General features: G+C 38.4%; 1 protein-coding gene across 1 annotated transcript in view; it reads right to left on the minus strand.

Moving 5' to 3' along the window:
- The window catches only part of ABCA13 (ATP binding cassette subfamily A member 13), a gene marked incomplete at its 5' end in the record, with an annotated part of 301195 nt that overhangs the window by 228164 nt on the left and 51821 nt on the right, over positions 1 to 21210 (minus strand). The window contains 11 exons of the mRNA XM_084621105.1: positions 1313 to 1436; positions 2265 to 2437; positions 3552 to 3670; positions 5770 to 5876; positions 6312 to 8120; positions 9730 to 12360; positions 12577 to 14499; positions 16440 to 16554; positions 18937 to 19076; positions 20257 to 20462; positions 20869 to 21045. Coding sequence (XP_084477231.1) covers positions 1313 to 1436; positions 2265 to 2437; positions 3552 to 3670; positions 5770 to 5876; positions 6312 to 8120; positions 9730 to 12360; positions 12577 to 14499; positions 16440 to 16554; positions 18937 to 19076; positions 20257 to 20462; positions 20869 to 21045 — 7524 coding nt within the window. The remainder of the gene's footprint in view (positions 1 to 1312; positions 1437 to 2264; positions 2438 to 3551; positions 3671 to 5769; positions 5877 to 6311; positions 8121 to 9729; positions 12361 to 12576; positions 14500 to 16439; positions 16555 to 18936; positions 19077 to 20256; positions 20463 to 20868; positions 21046 to 21210) is intronic.

Here is a 21210-nt window from a genome sequence, read left to right on the forward strand (position 1 = left end):
AGACTATACAATGCCTCAGGGGGTTAGCTGCTAGTATCAGAGGGTTTTCTCATTGGGCTCTTAATGCTTTATTTTGAATTTCCCAAACAAAAACAATCTTCCATATAAAAAAGTGGCAAATGAAAACATAGGAGGCCCACATACCTAACAAATCTTGTTCATTTCTACACCAGCTAAAAGAAGCTGGAAAGCATTTTTATAGGTCAATATGTTAATCCAGCATCCCATTTCTCGCCTTGTACCTTGGACTGTGAGAAATTGGCTTCCAAGAGGGTGTTGATAGTCTCCTCAGAAATGTTGACTAAAGAACGAAGGTCCCGAGCCAGCTCAGGAACATTATGCACACAGTCTTTGATTTTCACATCTGCAATGCAGGAAAACATGGATTGCCGATTTCCCACCACACTGCTTTAATTGGGGGTCAGCAGGCAGCCCTCCATTTCCTCGCAGATCTATGCTATGGGGGCAGGAAAGGGCTGAGTGCTGTTTCCAAGGCATGCTATTCTCTTTCCTACCAATCCTAAGGGATTGGAGGGATTCGAGATCCACAGGCAGAGAAGGGTGGCAGGATGGTTACTCCATTGGAGCATACACCATTCCCCACAACTGGTTTGGGAAGAAGGCACCTTAAATTACCAAAGGCAGTTTTCAATCAGTTAATCTGTCTCCTCTCTCTGCAGTTTGGATCTCCCCTTTCAGAATGATTCCAAGAGCATGTGACTGGAGCAGCCCTTGGCAGCCTAGTTTCCACAGAAACTATACTGACCTGGGGCCAGTGGCAACAGGTGGGCCAGGGAGATAGTGAGGAGGAACAGATCCCAAATTATTCATAAGACACCAATACAATGTCACCTTGGTACTTTCCCTAAGCAGCATTCTTTTTACTTAGTTATGTTCTCTCTCTTGCCTCGTGAACAAATGTACCTCAGTGATCTCCAAAACAGCACTGTAGTTTATGTTAGCTCCTGTAAAGAAACCATGTGCTCACCATTTGGCGGACTGAAGTTACTGACAAAAGCTACCACTGGATTTCCTGACAAAGGTGCCTCTAGGTTTCCAGCCAACCTGAAATGACAACACTAGTTTTACAAGCAGCCACTTCCAAGTAGTTCATTTTACCATAGGTTAAGCTTACTAAGTACAGGTCTTATCATGGACTACTGAAGTAACATTAATGAAGCAAAAGGTTAATCCTAAGGACCAGATTAGTCCTGATGCTTATACATGTGAGCTGTTAGAGATGGAGAGAGGGGCAACAAGCCTTCCTACTATGAACACACACTGCCTGGGCAGGGATAATCACACTTCTTACCCGTGGGGGAGTTATGAGAGGAGATGATTCATGAGATTCTCCATTATTAAGTTGTATGAAAATAAACCAGATGAAAAAGCACTGTTCTAGCAGTTTCTCATCTCCATGACTTTCAGTACATGGCCTAAAAAAATAGGTGACATGAGTCAATGGTCTAGAGGTACAGCAGCTTCTGGCCACAGACTCTTCTTAATGGCACTAATGGACTTAAGTCCTTCAGGTAGATTTTGAAAACATGGTCTTCTGGATGGAAACTGAGAGGACAGTAAAGTTTTACCCTTCTACAGGCAACTGGTTTAAAGAATCTCCAAGGTTTCCAGTAGAGTTTCATTTACCTTTTAGTTAACAATAGTATTTGCTACTTTCTAGGGTGGCTGCACAGCAGCACTGTATAACGGACAGAATAAAAATCTAAGACGACTTAGAGCTCAATACTGTGAGGTGCCAAGCATGCCTGTGAGTTTTTGTGCACGCTCAATTTGAATTGACCTGAATATTTAGCACATTGCACAAGACTCTCAGCACATCATAGGATCAAGCCTTGAAAAATGGAAGTTAGCGAAGAACCCAAAAATGTGGATGCTTATTTGAACTGTCTGGCGTAGAGGTAAAATAAAAGAATTTTCAGTCAGGAGTCAAGTCAGTAACTATTGCTGCAGTATTGTTGATACCACTAATGACTACACAGTAACTTTTTTGTTTGTTTGAAAACTTCCAGCATGTTTTGATAAACAGGGATTTTGATCATCATGGATCAGTAGTACATATTGCTGTTGGGATCTCACCAATCTCCAATGAACCTGGATCTTAGATTGTTAACCAAACATTAGGTGAGCAGAGGTTATACTGTAATTGTGCAAACTTTTTATGAATACATACGGAACGATATCACTGTGACTAAAAAAAGTAATGCGTAGCAGAACAACATGGCAGTGAAAACTAAAGGCTTTACGTTTGCATGTGTTTCTGGATGTTCTCAAAGGTGAGTTGACATTCACAGCTGCTGTAGGTGGTATTTTGTAATGCTCTCTGGAAGCTCTCCAAGGTACTGGACAGCTTCCTGTTTACATATAAACGGTTCCCACACTCCCCTTCATTGGAAGCTGACAACATTGTTTCAATATCCTGCAAAAGATAGCAACCATAGTTAAATTTACATGCTGTGTATTTATTTGCTTGAAATAACAGGCCTAAACTGCTAAATGTTGTGTAGTTTCTGGTTAACTTTGTTTAAAAATAAACACAAATCAAAATGTAGATAGATAATGATTAATTAAATACCTGCAACCAGGTGCCCCCACCCCCTTGCATCATGACCTGTGTACTGTTATCGCTGTTTTTCCTTTTATCTAACTATTCTTTGTCAAGCTAGGACATTTCTTTTTGGCCTTTTGTACATGTGCTTTGTGTAGGTGGGTGACTGGTGTTATAGAGACTGGGAAAGAGAGAGGAAAAAATCAAGAGATACATGGTCTCTAAGCAAAATTCTACTCTGAGATTCATCAGATGGCTCCCAACTCTGTCTACTCGCCTTACCTACTCAGAACTTCCATGTACATCAACAAGAGCTCTGAGTAGACCAAGTGCAAAATATCAGAGCAGGGAGCCAAAACTGAGGAAAGGAAAACTTTATAGTAAAAAAAGGTACATTTAACATGTTGGTGGTGTCTGATGATTTGGTTCTCCTCTCACTGAAGTCAATGGCAAAACTCTCATTGACTTCAGCGGAGCAAGACTGAGCACTGAATGGGGCTCTAGATGCTACATTGTTGGTCTTCTGATTACGAGTTTTGCCAAACTTCAGAACTGTTGTAGATACAGAGATCAATCTCTCTTGGCAGCACAGTTAATTGTACTCTGGGTATTATTTTAGCCCAGATGCTTCTGGCTGGGGGATTGGTTTGTATTTTGTTTGGATTTTTTTCCCTTGTCCTTATAAATTTTTAGTGCTGTGAAAGCACCTGCAATACCAATTGCTGTTTGGTACCCAATGGCAGTCTAGTTATTCTGTTTATGGCTTTCAACACTTGTCAGCATATATTATGTGATTCCCTCTCGGTATCACTATCAAGTGTGGCAGAACAACATCCCTTAAAAACCCTGATTATACACAAGCATGGTGATTTTTTTTTTCTACTGCCTGAAAAATCAAAGAAGGAAAATACTTATGGAGTAATTTTCCAGTGTGAAATTTAAAGCATGACAAAAGGATGTTGGCAGGATTAGAAATTGTTCAAACCTGATACTGCTCATGAACCAAATTGATTCCTTCAATGGCAGAAAGGAGGAAACACCTTGTTAGGTCATCCTTACAGCTCGTAAAAGCACAGAGAAGGTTGCTGATGACAGTCGGGTTGTCTGTAAGAGAAAACACACAGGCTGAATCAGTGAAAAAGATCACTCTAAACATGATTCCCTGTCAGAAGTGCCAACAGCATTGAGAAGGGTTAGGAGTGAGGAAAGAAGTTTTAAAAGTAAGGGCAGGAAAATATTGTGTGGTACAACTGCTAAGTATTATTTCTAGAGATAGTCATTGCACAGGCTACATGGGAGAAAAGGGTATGTTACCCTTACACCAACTGTATGGTGGTCCTATACCATCCTGAGCAATTCCCAATGGCAATCAGGCCTGGTGCAGAACCAGAGCTCAAGGACTTAGTGACAGTTTCATGAAAGCAAGACACAGAGACAGTCAGGAGTTTTAAGTTTACTTACGCCCTCCAATGACCTCTCCATCTCTGTCTCATCTAACATAAGATACTTGTCTTCACTTTCAAAGCCACACACCGTCAATCCCCACCCTATAATTTCTATTTTGCCATCAAGCTGTCAATTTTTGCCTCTGATTATGCCAACCTCCACTGCCTAGCTATAATATTTTCAAGAAAGCATCTTTGTGCTTCCTCCCATGATGCCCCTTGTGCTTGGGAGAAGTTCCCTGTAAACATCTGCTATTTGCTACCTTATTATCCTCCTTCAAATCCCTCCTCAAAACTCTCCTTTGCTGTGATGCTTACAAAAAACTTGAGAAAGTTTCACAGGTGTGATAAGACCACTGCCCGTCATGCTGACCAATACTGTCTCACTGTTCATTTATACTCCCCACATCTGTCTGTATCCACCTGGTGTCTCTTATCTCACATTTAGACTATAAGTTCTTTGGTGCAGAGACCATCTTTTTGTTCTCTGTTTGTACAGCACCTAGCACAGTGGGGTTCTGATCCATGATTGGGGCTCCTAGGTGTTATGATCATACAAATAAGTAACAATATTTTTCACTCTGAGCAGCTCTCTGGGACCCTCATCATCCTGTTTCCCTATGGTGAGACCTTAAGGTTACTGTATCCCCAGGGCAGCAGTAACTCCCACAACACAATTGCAAGTGGAGGGAAGGGCCAGTATGTTGGATGCTTTGCAATACAGAGATAATCCTAGGGATCAGTCATGAAAGGGATCTTCCATCATTCCTACCCGATCCCCTGGAGGAGCAATCTTTACACAAATGGTACGCCATCATATCCAGAGCAAACAGCTCCATTCCGCTGCCTTCAGTAGGTTTGTACATGTGACAGTGAGGAGAGACTTTGGCCCTACAGCTGCCCTACGGTTAACAGAACAAAATCCAGCTGCCTCACAGAGCTGGATTGGTCCACCAGTTAACAGGAAAAAAGACAGACTAATAAAAATTCATTCCTGTCATTAAATCTGCTGACCTTACACTGAATACACATAGGAGAGAAATGGTGGGGCAAATTGTATCTAGTCACTTTTCAGAGCAGTCTTTTTAAATTCAGATTCATTCAAAACTGGCAGGGCAAATTTAGGTGACTAGTTGAGCTAGGCAACTCTGCAGAAAATGAGCACATCTGATTACCTTTTGTGTATCTTACGTAGAGTTCTGTGTGGTTTCACTTGACTCAGAAGACTTAAAGTAACCAAATAGTACAAAGATCAAGACAGACAGACAGGTGTCTAAATGTTAGATTCCTAAACCCCTATGTAAGAGCTAAATAAGTGACCTGATTTTCAGAGGTCAGTGGGCTCTTCTGGGTGCTCAGTACATCTGAAAACCATAACTTATTTATGGGTGGAATTTTCAAAACCACTCAGTGTTGGCTTAACTCTGATCTCATTGTGAGTTTTACTCCATTAGGTGGTTGGAGCAGAGTTAGGCTAACACTGACCACTTCTGAAAATCCACCCCCACCCCAATCCAGGGAGCCTAAATATGGATTTAGGAATCTAACTTAAGGCATCCATTTGTGTGGCATTTTGTTATACTAGGCCTTCTGAGTCAAATTGTTTTCAGATGCCTCTCAACTTCATTCTGAGGCTTGAGACCATCCAAGTGAATTTATCGCTATTACACATGAATGCCCTGAGCACAGTCTTAGCAACACAGCAACAACATGAATAATAGACCCATCCTGCCAATAGTTATTATTACAGCAACCAACCTGAAAGGATTGTAAATACACTCAAAGCCATAATCTGCACCTTCTGTAGCAGTTGGGCATTAGCAGGGCTTAAATGCTTCTGGAAACCCTGGCACATCTCAGAGACTCTAAGGAAAAATAATAGGATACCATCACTTTTATGATGACAGAATCAGAGAATAGCTTCAATAAGGCCTGCACACACTATTACAAAGATCAGCGGGCCTGATTCTCATTGCAGTTACACATCACTCCTGATTTACAACAATGTGAACCAGATCAGAATGAGGCCAAGGGGTGGTGGCACACTATCTTCAGATGTTAGTAGGAATGTTAAGTCTTTAAATGCTAACTACTTTTCTTGTGTTGGCTATAGATTGTTTCCCCTGGCCCCTTTCCTTCTTCTCATTTCTAAAACAATTCAATCTCAATATAAATCAGTCTGATTTTCAGAGATGCTGAGCACCTCGCTTTGACTTGACTGCCAGCACTGTTCAGCACCTCTGAACAAAAATCAGACCTGGACAATGATTTTAAAAATAAGCCAACCTTCCAATATTTACCTTTGTTCTTTTAGTGGACCTTGTCGCCAATACTCAGCCAAGTTAACCAACTGTCTGGCATACTTTTCATATGATGATAAAGGTTTGAAAATCAAGTCAAAGTCATGCATCATCCTTAGTATCCTGTTTTCCAACTGGGCCATGTCAGCTACATCAGAAGTTCCATTAGCAAAGAATGCCATAACTGTTTGGAGTAAGGCTCTTGGGGAATTCACTTGCTGATCAGCACTTAAATGCAGCAACTCTATCCAAGGATTAGTTCTATTTAATGAGTCCTCAATAATTGTTTCCCAGATGTACGGTTCCTTCTGCTGGTAAGTTATATTTTGGTTCATAAGGCTGGCAAAAAGTGACCACAGGTTGAAGCTTCCTCCAGAAACATTCTTCACTAACTTGAATGATTCCATAGTGACTTCTAAAACTTTAAGAAAGTCATCTTGGTTGTCTGCATAAGTCAGCAGCAGATTTAAGTCACGTTCACCTAAGTGATTTTTCCAGAAAGCTCCCAGAAAGAGATCAGCTACAGCTCTGATAGAAGCTTTTATTGCTGTAATGTTTCCTTTGCCCAAATAAGTAATCATCTCCTGAATTCTCTCCCATTTTTCTTCATTTATTGGATCATGAGTAAAATTTAGTCTAGAAGTTAAATGTATTTTACTAATAATATCATTAATTGGTACAAAAAAATCAAGAAGATCTTCTATTAGACTGGCAGTATCATCAGATGAGTTTATGCTTGCTCTGGTAACAATTGCAACAAGTCTTTCCAATTCTGCAGAATAATTCTGCCCATTTGCTAAAAACTCAGCAATTTCACCTGCAATATCATTTAAACCACTGAGTTTGCTCAGATTTGCGACCAATCTGGTTGATATGTTTGCAGTTCCAGAGCCATATGATCTGAAAAGCTTATCTCGAATAGACAAGTACGTCAAATCAAGAAATGCTTTCCCCAAATCTGCCACTTGATGGTGGCTTGAAAGCAGAATCTCTGCAGTCTCAGTTTCAGTTAACTCTTCTATTGCATCATGAACAGCTCTTTGGAGGTCTGAATAGACCATCTCAATGTAGTCTAAGTTTTCCGTAGCATTTGAGTTGATAGATAGTTCCAAACAGCTAGCTACCTTTTCTGAAGCTTTCTTGGACAATGTCAAAAACTTAACAATGACTTCTACTATTTTTGCTAGCTTTACAAATTCATTGCTTTCCCACAACAATGAGCCCAAATCAACAGCAAGCTCTGGAAAGGGGTTGCGAGTATAGTTAGCTCCACCGCTCCACAAGATGAGATCAAGTAATGTCTCTGTAGTTTCTATTATCTGCCTATTTTTCAAAGGAAACACCTTATCCACAGAGGCCAACAGTTCTGTTAAATTAGCAAGCACCATTTCTCGAAAAGTAGGATAGCTAACTAGGAAATCCTTGAAATGGTTGTTAAAAAAATTCATGAGGTTTCCCATTTCTGCAGAAGTTTGCCGCATAAATTGAAGAGTTCTAGAAAGATCTCTAATCAGCTGGGCAAAGTCACCAGGATTACTTGTATTAAATAACACCTGATTCACAAAAGTAAACAGTTCATAGTTACTTCTGCTGCCATTTTTTACAGAAAAATCTTTAAACAGAACATTAAACAAATCCCTCATAAACTTAAGTCCTTTTGCACTCTCAAAATGAAATGTCCCATTTTCAGATATGGTTCCATCCTTGATTAGGTCATACATATTTTCTTTCAACCCATCAACTTCTTCCTTTAGATTAACAGACTGATCCAAGTTTAGTGGAGTTCCAATATCATCTTTGGGGAATATCCTGCAACAGAAATATTGCTGATTGGGATGATGCAAATTATCATTACTGTAAGACTAGTTTAGGAAAATATGGAGTATTACTACAAAATAGAAAGATTACCAGTAAGCTATAATATGATTAATGTTTGGCTGTGGACTCTGGTCATCCAAAGGGACATTCTGGTTGCCCGATCAGGCCTTTTGGAAGATGCCATAACAGGCATCTCAACAATGGAAAAACCCGATACTCAGTATTTTATAAATTAGTACAGAAAATGTAGAGGTTTTGGGATAATAAAGAGAAGAAAATGGTGGCTAGGGGGTGGGGAAAGAAATTGGTGAAGTACTATTAATAAAAGTATTACCCAAAATTGTCTAGCCACTTTGTGATATTGATTAGATATTGTGGACCTCATTCATAACTGATTTATTCCAGTTTGACACGAGTGTAACTTCATTTCAGTCAACAGCCAGATTACCCCAACAAACTGAAGTCAACAGAGTTACAATGACATAAAACTGGAGGAGTTGTTATTTAGGCTATTGTATTTTACTTCTATTATGATGTTAGAGCAGAATCCTTTTAATATTCTGTGTTATGCAAGCAGGGGACGGGGGGGGACGCTTTCCACATTTTCAAATTAAATTTTTAATCACAACTTGAATTATTGATGCCAGAAACTTTAAATTTTGATTATTATTCACTGAAGAAAAAAGCAATTCAAAACTTGAGGAAAAACTGGTGCAATAACTTTTAAGATACAAACATTTAAAGTTGGGAAAAATCCACAAGCACGTATTTTTTAGTTGTTTGGTTGTGAAATCAAACTCAAGAAATTCAAAGTTTAACTTTTTAACATTAATTTGGCTATATTAACATATGGAATTTTCTGTTCTTTATTGTTTTGGTAAATTCATACTTTACTATCTTACTCAGTTTTAGATGTTACAATGTACATACTGAAATACAGAGGATGTGAAATGGATTTAAGTGTTGCCTCCACTTTTATCATGTGTGTGCTCGATTTTCCAGTTTTAATAGTGCATTGATAGCAGCTTTGGGATTATTTTAATTTGTACAAAAATAATTCCTCAAAACTTCAGTGATTCAATTATTCTGCACAAAATTCCATGAAAGTTCATAACTCAAGACTCCTTGCACTGGTATAGGAACAGTTAATTTTTTAATGAATTTGAATTTTAAGCTGAAACCATTTGAAGTATAGAATTTAAGAGGCATGTTCTATGTTTGGTCACCTCGAAGGCAACGTAGGTTACTTTCAAGTATTTCCATATTATTTGGTGCAGCAATCCCATACCATTTAAAAATCAGTCCCTTTTTTCAGAGCAATACCATTTTTACAAGGTACAAAACAGTGCCTTGAAATGTTTTGCACTATCATTCTTTCCAAATTGTGTATCCTAAAATCCAAAACTGTTACAGAAATTTAAATAAATAAAATAATAGCCCTGATCCATTAAATATAGTTTTGGTCCCAGATGTGGGTTTACTCACAGGTTCAGTTCTAAAGTAGAAGTATAATAAAATGTATAACCAAATTGTCACTAATATACAGTAACCCTGTCTCTAAATGTATTTGGACACAAGGTTAATAGACAAACACACTCACCTCATTTCTGCAATTATATCCTTATGTAAGTTTTTTAATAAGACAAACATTTTATTGCTATAATGTCCTCCAGAAGATGGAAAGATTATCTGTAAAAATTCTTTTATCATCTCCATTGTCCTGTTTTGGAATGAGGCGATCTGTTTTCCATTATTTTCATATTGTGCATCATCAAAAAACAAATCAATGAAGTCCATTATCTGAAGGTCTGTGTCATTTAAGTTCAGTACCTCTTCTTCAGTAGTGAGGTCAGAGATCATGTTAAGCAGACTGTTCTGTAAAATTGTGTGAGCAACATGAACGTTATTCAGCTTTTCCCCACTAAGAAGATCAGTAACAAATGAAATATCAATGTGATCTTCTTTAGAGCCATTTCTGAAGAGCTCCAAAAATTCAGTGATACCTTTGATAATCAGAACTATGTCATCAGAGGACTTTTCATTGGCCATAAGAACAACTAGTGCATTTATTATTTTAGAGAAATTTTTATTAGTGTACTCATGTAGCCAGTCTCTCGCAACTTCTTGAAAGTCCTCAAAGCTTCTTAGTAGAGTTTCTAGAGATGATGAATTAAATTGTTTCAATAAACTAGCAAGTGCCAATGAACATTTTTTTCTGGCTGCTGCACTTAGTAATTGAATTTCTTTGTCTATCACAGAAAGTAAGTTCGGAACACTAAAATTGACTAATAAATCTTGTATGCATCTCTCTCTATCAAGCCAAAGGGCCTCAAAGTTACCAATCAAACTATTATTTCTACTCAAAGCTGATAATGCTGTAAGCACCATGTAGGTTTGGTTTCCAAAAGGAGACAGTGTGAGAAGAGGCTGGGCTGCAGAAAAAAAATAAGACAGGACATCTTCATTATTCAGCGCTCCAGATATTTCATTGGCCATGCTTTTTAAATGAGTAAGAAGAGTCTTTGTAATAGATATTCCTGTGCTTCTATCCAAGTTTAGAGCATGATACAGATCTGCTAACTGTTCAAAAATAGCTTTGGCCATAGCCATCTCTGTTGATGTCATATTGTTTAGTGCTTCTATGAGCTCTAAAGCAGCTTGTCTCTTCGGTGTGGAAGAGCAATAGACTGCAATGGTACTACTATTTCCAAAAGCCATAACATATACTGATAGCTTATTCCAAAATCCCAGTAGCTGTTTCAGAGCCAAACTATTTATGTTGTGGATCTCAGAAAGCTTCAGAAGAATGGAGTTCCACTCATTGAGCTGATGAAAGAAGCAAGTCGCTTTGTAAGTGATCTCCCTCCGATAATCTTCATTAGAACATAGGGCATGTCCCCCTGGAGTTGTCAGCTTGAACTGCTCAAGTACATCAGCAATTGTGTTGTAAATAGATGAAAAATTTCTGTGTGCATTTAAGTTACAAGTCCTTAAAGCTGGGTCATTCTGAGGTGACTCCGTGGTGAGGTTCCAGCAGATAACTGCAGTCAGACAACTCAAAGCCCTTGCAGATTCCTGAGGCATATCAGCTACTACCTCCAGTAACTCTAGAAGGTGATCTATTTTATTGGATAAATCTTCCTTGGTACATATTGACATGTTTGCTTCCTGAGTTAATGTGAAAGTGTACACTTCTATTAGGGTATCAGTGATGTTTTTGTGATCCAAACGCTGTATAAGACTGATAGCATCAGGAAGAAGGTAAAGCACCTGTAATATATCATCAAGCTCAGTCTCTTTAAATAATTGAGTCATTTGCCATAAGTTGGTCAAGTTCCAAGAACATGAATTGTTCTCAAAGGAATCTAACCAGCCTGTCAACTTGTCCAGAACAGAATTCTCAATGTACACAGTTTTGATCTTTTTAAAGAAATGATGCAGGCTTTTTCGGATTTGTTTGAGTTGATCTATTAAGAATTCTAGATCTTCATTCTCAGTGTTTTTCACCAAAGTTGCCATATGCTTTGGAAACCCTTTATCACCTGATCGTATCAGAAAATTGGTAAGGTTATAAGACTTTAAGATGTTTAGTGCCTTCCTTACTAGTTCCACATTGAGGTCTGCTGCTTTCATCCATGTATTCAGAGTTAAGTTTTGCAAACTTTGCATATTGTGAGGCAAGTGTGACATAAAGTAACTAATCAGATTTTGAAAGGACTTCTTTAGGAAGCTCATATTTTTGTCTTGTGGAAGAGCTTCAAATGCATTTAGAAGATTTACAGTGTCCAGAGGAGATGAGCTATTTTGTAGGGATTCAGAAGTTATATTCTTGAGAAAAAAATGAATTCCTCTCAAAAGTGCTACTGAAGAAGGCTGGAGACTCTGAGTCAAATTAAGGACTTCTCTTGATTTCTTGATAGCTCCAGTGATTAATTTAGTGAAATACATCTGTTCTGAGTCAGATGTATATGGTGAGAATCTCATTAAGTCTTTGACAATTGACTGAATTTGGCCCCTTGACACATTCAAAAGAGTAAAGATAAAGTCATGGGTCTGTCCATCTTTTGCAGAAAATGTAGGAAGAACTTTTAAAATGTTTGCTAGAATGCTGAAACAAACATCTGCACAATGTGCAACAGAACCATTGAGTAAGCATGGAGGTTCTATGAGGTTAAAAGTAATGTTAACAATGTCCAGGGTATTCTTTAAGCTAGTATCAGTCTCATTAATGCTTCCCAGAAACGTCAACAAAAATAAAACACGTTTTGCATTCTCAAGGTGGGAGTAAGTGATGTATTTCTCACTGAGGCTACTGATAATATGTATCCATCTATTACAGCCCTCTACTACATTCACTATGTTATCCGAGGTCAGAAGAGGATTAAGATGAGACAGAACACATATCTGTGAAACATTTTTCTCTTTCAAAATATCTTCCAAAACTAACTTGGTAACATTCTGGAAAATGATCATACAAGACAATAGATATTTATCTTGGGATATATTTTTAAGGAATCCAGCAGTCTCTCTTAGGTCAGTGAGAACAGTTCCAAATTCTTCCGCAGGAAGTGTTAGAATATCTGAAAGTGAATACCCATTGAAATCTACACGTGTATCTCTATATTCCACTTTAGAACTCAATGGAAAGAAAACATCAAACCAGGAATCCAAAAACTCCCTGCTAACGTTAACCTTCAATAGAGATTTCTGCAATTTGACAGTTGCATTTTCCATTGTTTGAAAAACTTCCTCTAAATTCTCTCTTTTAATTGAGCTGATAACATTAATTATGTTGCTAAGTTTACTTATGAGACCACTTAGAGTCTCAAAGTATTTCCATTCATTTACGTTATAAGCGTCTGTTATTATTTTCAGTAGATGTATTGCTGATGTAGTTTCAGCACTGATTGTAAATGTTGTATTGCACAGTTCAGCATGGGTTATATTTTCAAGGCCTTCAGTAAGGTGGTTCAGCCCATTCTGAAGATAACTGAAAAAATTTAAATCCAACCCCAGTATTTCAGACATTCCTTCCAAAATCTCTGTCCACATCTGAAGCCAGGTAGTGGTGCAATGCACGGCAAAAGGCACATTTACCTCACTTTTGAAGTTTGATGTATTTGACAGAACTCTGACCAATGGAACTACAAGTGAGTTGTAAACATCTCTTATTTGCCTCACAGAAAGAATGCTAGGTGTATACCAATCGGCACATTCATTATTTAACAAGCTTTCTGCTGAGATGTCAAAAAGTTGTTTCAAATACTGAAAGGCAGTTGTATGAAGCTCTGTCTCTCTAAATATAGTTTTAAGGTTGCCCAGAGTTCTGTATACCACTTCTATCTCTTGATTCCCTTTCTGTGCTAGAGACTGGGCCTGGAGTTCTACATAGTTGTAAACTGTTGCTAACTTTTCACAGAGAGGTTTCTGGGTGAGACCCTGGAGGAGATGTATAGCTTCAGACAGAAAGTCAAAAACCTCACTCATGTTTTGGAAATCATGTTGAATTAGAAGAGATGAAATGTCTTTTGAGATCTTCTGGAAGAATGTTAGCACAGAATTATTGCTCTGGGTACTTAACTGATCAATGTTTTGGTGGACAAAGAAAAGCATTTGAATAAGTGAGGCTGCATTACTGTCCCCTACCTCTGGGATGTTTTGGTAGAAATCAGACACAATTTTCCCTATGTCTTGTACTTTGAATACAGAAGTTGTATTTGAGACTAGAACAGAAGAGACATTTCTCATAGCATGAATGGTGCTGAGAGCAGCAGTGAAATGTTCTTGAGTCAACACTCCAACCTCATAGAGATTCCTTATGAATTTTTCACTGAAGTCGTTTACATAATCTATGTCAAGAAAAGTGAATTCAGGCCACTCCGTAAGGATTTTCTGGAAGAATTGCAAACTTTCATTAAGGACTTTTTGATTTTCCTGAAGCAAAGATATTCTAATTTTAGATAACTTCTGCAGCATCTCTATTGCTTCCATTGGACTTCTAAACATCCTATGGTCATGTTGATCCAAGACCTTTTTTACTACTTGCCAAAATACTTCCAGCTGCTCACTCTGCCAGAGCATTGTAAGAAGTTGATAATTCTCTAGTAGTTCATTATCGAGTTCAGAAAATATATGAACATCTGTAGCATCTGCCTTCATATTGGCAGAACTGTTAAGCCACATAATTGCATTAGTCAAGGCTATTTCTGTTATGGACTGGAAGTCTTTGAGGCTTGAGGAGGCTGAAGAACCAGGCGTCAACATTTTTTGTATGAATTCTGAAACTTGTAGAATGAAGACCAACTCCTGCTCCTCAAGAACTTTTATGTTCTTTTCCCTCTTCAAAAGCTCTTTGACAGATGTCAAGATCCTGTAACATTAATTGAGATTTTTTTTCAAATTAGTCACCTATAGGAAAGTTACATCCCAAACCAGTTAAATGTAATGGTTTATCATACATTAGAACATAGCTATATTTACATCTTAAAATTGTATTTGTAAAGTGTATTTCATATATACAAAGTACATTTTGCTCAATAGTGAAACAATTAAAAAACACCAGAATTGTAATACTTTAACTGACAATCACAACCTATTTTAAAAAGCATGAAAAAAACAGTGATTAGAAAGTCACAACACGTAAGTCCTCTAAATACAGTTGAGGTTAGGTGGCTCTGTTAAGAACACCTACTTCGACTGGCAAAGTTGGCATAGTCAAACATCTGCAGTTCAAGGAACTTGTATATTCTGCTGATGAAGCTAGCTATGCCTTGAAGCTCTACAGACTGATTAGCTAGATGTCAAGGAACTTACAAGTACAACAGATAGAAAAATGTGTTTTATTTTCCACACTTTTTGAAGAAAGTGAAAGTTTTCAAGGTTTTTGCCAAAAACCAAAAAGCCAAAAATCTTCCCTCCCCCCCCCCCACAACTACTGAAAGCCAATTAATGTTTGGTTTTCGGTTTTTCAATAAAATCTTGAAAAACATCCATTTTGTCAAAGCCATTTTTCAATGAACATAAGTGTTGACAAAAAAAAAGAAAAAAAAAAAAGACCAGTTCTTCTTACAAGGTTGGTTAAAAAGAGCTAAGTTTTGGACTCAACAGTCAAGGAATGTTGGGATCAGAGGACCTCAAGACATGGAGCTCCAACTCAAGAAACTTATAAATTCCATGAACGGAGCCAATAGAAATTATATGGTTTCCAAACCAACAGAGTAGCTACACCACACCAGACACCAGTTTCTACGTACCTGTCTTACTGTCACAATGCTCATTTCTCACCTTGCTTTACTGACATTTTTATCCAGCTGGACAAGTGCATTTGTTCCTGTGTGACTGATAATGTGAGCCTGTGTGGCTGATCATGCTCCCAATGAATTGAACGGCAAAACTCTCTTACTGTCTTCAGTGGGAGCAGAATTCAGCCCTATTACTATGCATATAACAAAACAGACCATGTATCATCACTTTTAAGCAAACTCCTCATTCAAATCATTAGGGAGTCCTCCTTAACCACCAAGGGTACAACACAGGCCATGGGATGAGCAATGTGGTTCAGTTGTGGAAGCAGCCTTAAATTCTAGAATGTACATACTACTGAGTGCTCATCCTCTATTGCACTTATGCTCATTCTTTCTGTTTCACAGGTTAAGAAATAAGTCAATATTTAGCAGCCATAGAGAGCAAGAAAACTGTATAATGTGAAACTAGGTTCACAGAGGGTGGAATATAATGTAGCTAATGCTTACCTACGGCCCTCAATTACTGTGACTAGGTTTACAGACACCATCAGGCATGTCATTTAAAATTTACTTTTCACAATTAAGTATGCCATTAATGTATTTAGAATCACAGAAATGCACTGGCTGCCCTGAATCTGCTCCCTGATGGAAATGCTATGTAACAGTGTTGATTAAATGGATTCTACTGTATCGTTCAAGTAGACATGACAGCCCTGTCAATAAGGCAACCAACTTAGTGGCGGGGGGGGGGGAAGAGACTCCAATATAATAATACATTAGTCTTCCAAGAGCCTGTTACACTAGTTACATGTGGTAATATGAAGGCTGCAGAGAGCGGTTTTATTAAAGCTTTTGAATAGGGCCACAAAGATATAACCTTCTGTAATCCTACATAGGATATTATTTCTTATTGGTAACATGTAGAAATGCTAACCATCTCCTTAAAATGAGAAAAAAAATCTAATTTAACATTACAAAATATCTAAAATACAGGGGGGAAAAAATCCACCATGCTGTTCTGGAAAACAGTGGAGGAAAGCATTGACATTGAATTAGTTTAACTTACCTGGACCATGAAATGAATGTGGAATTTGATAAGTTTTGCAGAAATGCTAAGTAACTATCAGTGATGGCCTTCAGATTGAGCTGTTTTCCAGAACAGAGAGATGCTTCAGTATCATCTGCAGAGAAAATACATTTTATAATTTAAAAGGAGATGCATCATGCATTGTCTTGTCAATATACGACTAGATGCAGGCTGTCATGCAGCGGAGAGAAGCAAAGTGAACTCTGTTCAATAGGGGCCCTATCCAAATCCCCCTGAAGTCATTGCAAAGATTCTCGCTGAGTTCAGCAGTTGGATCAGAAGAGATGAGAATTACAGCTACATTCTGTGATACTCCTACAGAAATCCAGAAATTATATTCTTCAAAGAAGAAAAGATACGACACTCTTAATAAGGGCATTTTGATACCAAGCAGCACTGAACGGTTTAAAGGACCGTGATAGAGAGTCAATAAATATCAGACCTGCATAAAACACACCAGTGATAGCCAACTCATCACAGAAAGACATGAAAATATATTTTGAATTAAATACCAAGTGCAAAGCTACTGTAAAATGAAGATTGATTTTTATTATAGAAATATGTCCTGAATGTCTCCCACCAGCCAGGGGAAAGAAATTCAGCACAGCAGACTTTTCATTTCCTAGCACTTAAAAAAAACAAAACAAAAAAAAACCTTATTAAATTCACAAGCACGCCCTGGTTATCCTGTAGAGCCATCACAGCTTCCACAACTCTGAATTCCATGTAATCAATCATCTTGCTTTGTGGGATACTTTCACATCATGCCAGGTCATATCATAAGTAGGATTTAAAAAAAAAATATCCAATAATGTAGTACATTTTTGGGGGTCAAATTCTCTCAAGAGCCTGCTTAGCAGCAGGGTATTCAGTGCAAATTTCTAATTAACTCTGTTTTTGTTAGAGCTTTGCAGTTCAATTGAGAGACACTGATTAAGAACTATTTGGAAAATGTGTCAATGGGCTGAGCAAACAGAGTCTTTCAAAATGTGTGCAAACATGGATGGTGAATTTAGGTGAAGGAACAGTGGTGGGGATAGAAATTGAAGGAAGCAGATGCCTGATATTAGAGTGGGACGTGTATTGTAGGTGCGTGGGGCTATCCTGGGCCCTTTCAAAATCCAACACTAGAAATGCTGCGGATCTAACTGTTCTTACTAAAAAATAGGTTTCAGAGTAACAGCCGTGTTAGTCTGTATTCGCAAAAAGAAAAGGAGTACTTGTGGCACCTTAGAGACTAAGCAATTTATTTGAGCATGAGCTTTCGTGAGCTACAGCTGACTTCATCAGATGCATACCGTGGAAACTGCAGCAGACTTTATATACACACAGAGAATATGAACCAATACCTCCTCCCACCCCACTGTCCTGCTGGTAATAGCTTATCTAAAGTGATCATCAGGTTGGGCCATTTCCAGCACAAATCCAGGTTTTCTCACCCTCCACCCCCCCACACAAATTCACTCTCCTGCTGGTGATAGCCCATCCAAAGTGACAACTCTTTACACAATGTGCATGATAATCAAGTTGGGCCATTTCCAGCACAAATCCAGGTTCTCTCACCCCCCTCCCAAAAACCACACACACAAACTCACTCTCCTGCTGGTAATAGCTCATCCAAAGTGACCACTCTCCCTACAATGTGCATGATAATCAAGGTGGGCCATTTCCAGCACAAATCCAGGTTCTCTCACACACCCCCACCCCCATACACACACAAACTCACTCTCCTCACGAAAGCTCATGCTCAAATAAATTGGTTAGTCTCTAAGGTGCCACAAGTACTCCTTTTCTTTTTACTAAAAAATAGTAACTAAAGCATTCACAGTACAGGTCAGACTCAGAAATAGATTTCCTGTCCAAAAAACATTTTCAGAAATTTCAGAATGCTTTTCTGCTCCACACCAAGACAAAACCAAGACCTACTGGAACAAAATTATGAAAAACAAGGGAGGCACTCCCACCCCAGAACTGCCAAGAGCCAAGTGATCAAGGCATTTACCTTGGATGTGGGAAAGAGACCCAAGTTCAAGTCCTACCTGCTTCAGAAAAGGAACTTGGAACCTGGGTCTCACCCATCCCAGGTGAGTGCTCTGGGCTACTGGCTATTCTGAGATCTCAGTCTCCCTCTGACCAGAAATTCCATTCAGGTATTGAGAAACCTTCCTGAAAGTTTCGACGAATCAACATATTATGACAAAAGAATGTTTTTTTTGAAAGATTCCCACACAACTTTAAATCACCCCGATCTACTCTGGGGTAAGAGAGTGCAGAATCAGACCCTTGTATGTTCTGGAGTTTTCCTCAGCTAGCAGTTTAACTACTGCTTTAATCATAAGAGTGAAAGCTTTCTTGAAAATAGAAATGTAACCACAATGAACCAGCCTGTTTCTTTTTTGAGTACTGTACCGTGAGAAGCATACAGAACCTTTAGAAGCAAAGAATTTGTTGTGGCAATAACTAGTTGTTTCCTTACTTGAATAACCTCTGGTGAAACCTTCTTCCTTGTTCACATATTGAGTTCTCTCACATGTTCTCCTAACAAATGTTGTTAAGTCCTTCCAGTATGGGTCTTCCTCAAAAGCAAACCATATTTCTTCAAGTGTATGAATAACCCTGAAACGATCAAGGATATATCATGATCAGAATGTTGATTTTCTGAAGTAAAATTACTGGGTTGAGCACACACGGTTCTGCTGTTTGGTTAGAGCTAAATCCTGCTGTGTTTTACTTGTACTAGCTGTCCTACTGACTTCAGAGCAACTATCACAGGAGTAAGGCAAGCAGGGCTCATGGCCAGCTTCTGCTCCCACTGGCATCGAGGGCAAATTCCCATTGATGTCCATGTGAGCAGAACTGGGCGGCCGTCTTTAGTGCCACACAAGTTGTGGATCAGATGGAAAAAGTACAAATAATTAAAGAAAGACTAACAACTAGTTTATCTCAAAACATGACATGTTCCAGTCTGGGAGGGAAGTGCATCTTCCTGATTATAAATACCTACTTTATATTAATCATCCACCACTTTGTCATTAAAAAAGAGAAATCAGTCAAAACAATAGCCAAAATTCATGTGTGTCCTGCATAAAAACAGCACTTTGTAGAGCCAACTGAGGTGACACATGGGCCCTCTGTTTGTCACGCTCTATTGCCAGGGTTATGCTGTAATTATCTGTGAGGCTGGTGATCAAATGAGAGAAGCAAACAAAACACCCCAGTCAATTTCTAATTCATTTAGAAACACATAGGGGGAGAAAAATCAATTTTCTAACAAATGGAAAACAAAAATGAGACAGTAATAAATTATCGAATATCTAAAGACAAGCAATGGGCTTGTTCCTGCTGCCATTTAAATCAATGGGCTTTCTGGCAATGACTTCAATGGAATTAGGTTTGTGCCTAAAGGAGACTTAAAAAATAAACCAACCTCCCCTATAGCACAGCTTGATGATGCAGATACTTATGCACAGGAGTATCTTCATGCAGTGGATGGGATGTTACATTCTTAAGTATCTGTAGGGCTATACTCTCAGAAAGTACTTGACAGTAACCATGTAGTATACATGCAACTTTATTTTAACAAATGTTATGCCTAGATTTAACCTTTGAGAGAAAATATAAAATCACTTCATATTTAAGCAAGTTTTCTTGATACAGGGCTGGATTCTGATCTCATTTACACTAATTCCACATTGGTATAACTCCACTGATGCCAGTGGAGTTTCTCCCCAATTTAGATGAGTGTGAGAGAATACAATCAGGCCCTTTATATATAAAAACTTGTACGAGTCATTACAATGAGAGGAGTAGCTGCTCCTGACAAGAGCGGAAATAGACATCCTCCCCAGATGGTGTCTTTGTGCTCAGCAACTGATTAATTTTACAGAAAGCAGCACTATTTTCAGTGAGCTGCTGTTCTATTTCTTGCCATCCCAAATATTCTTCCATCATTGAATCTGGCAGGCTCTGTTCTCCACGTAGTACTTTCTGCAAAAGTAGGACCTTTGAAAATAAAGAAAGCAATAGTTTGTAAACCAGTAAGCTATTAAAGGGGAAGATGCTTTTTTGAGACTTGGGCCCTGTCTCATATACTAATGTAACTTCATTGACTTCAGTAGAACTATTCCCAAATTATATAGGTGTAGGCAAGATTGAGAGATGAGAATCAGGGTCCTCAATCTGTTCTCCTTCTGGGATATCCTGGCAAGGTGGCTCATCCAAATTGTCATAGGTACACAAGATACACGCAGGGATTGTATGAGTATTACCACAAATTTATTATAAATAGTTTACTGAAGGTACTTTACTACTCAAGGCCATTCTGAAAGTACAAAATGAAGTAAACTGAGCCTGCACGTCAGATCTTAAATTAAATAAAAAAAAGAAAAAGATATTTATAAACACTTACAGACTCCTTTATTGACTGGATTTGGTTGCTTAACTCGAAAGTCTCATTTGGATAGTTCTGATGGCACACAAATCCCGCTAAAATTTCTCTGACTTTTAAGTCCTGTGGAAGCTGAACAGCCTTCTCAAACATGGTGAACAGATCCTGGCATGTACAGGACATGTTACTCATCAAGATCTAAAATACAATTGATACACTATTGCTGTGAAAATGGGAGGTTGATTTAATTCAACCCTAGCCATGTCACCCCATGACTAGAACATATAAAATAAAAAGTAAACTAAGGCCAACAGACAGAATGGTGAACCACTTATTTTAGCAAGCATGATCTATACAAGGCAC

This window comes from Lepidochelys olivacea (genome assembly GCF_965140295.1).
Source record: "Lepidochelys olivacea isolate rLepOli2 genome assembly, chromosome: 2".
NCBI classification, from domain to species: domain Eukaryota; kingdom Metazoa; phylum Chordata; order Testudines; family Cheloniidae; genus Lepidochelys; species Lepidochelys olivacea.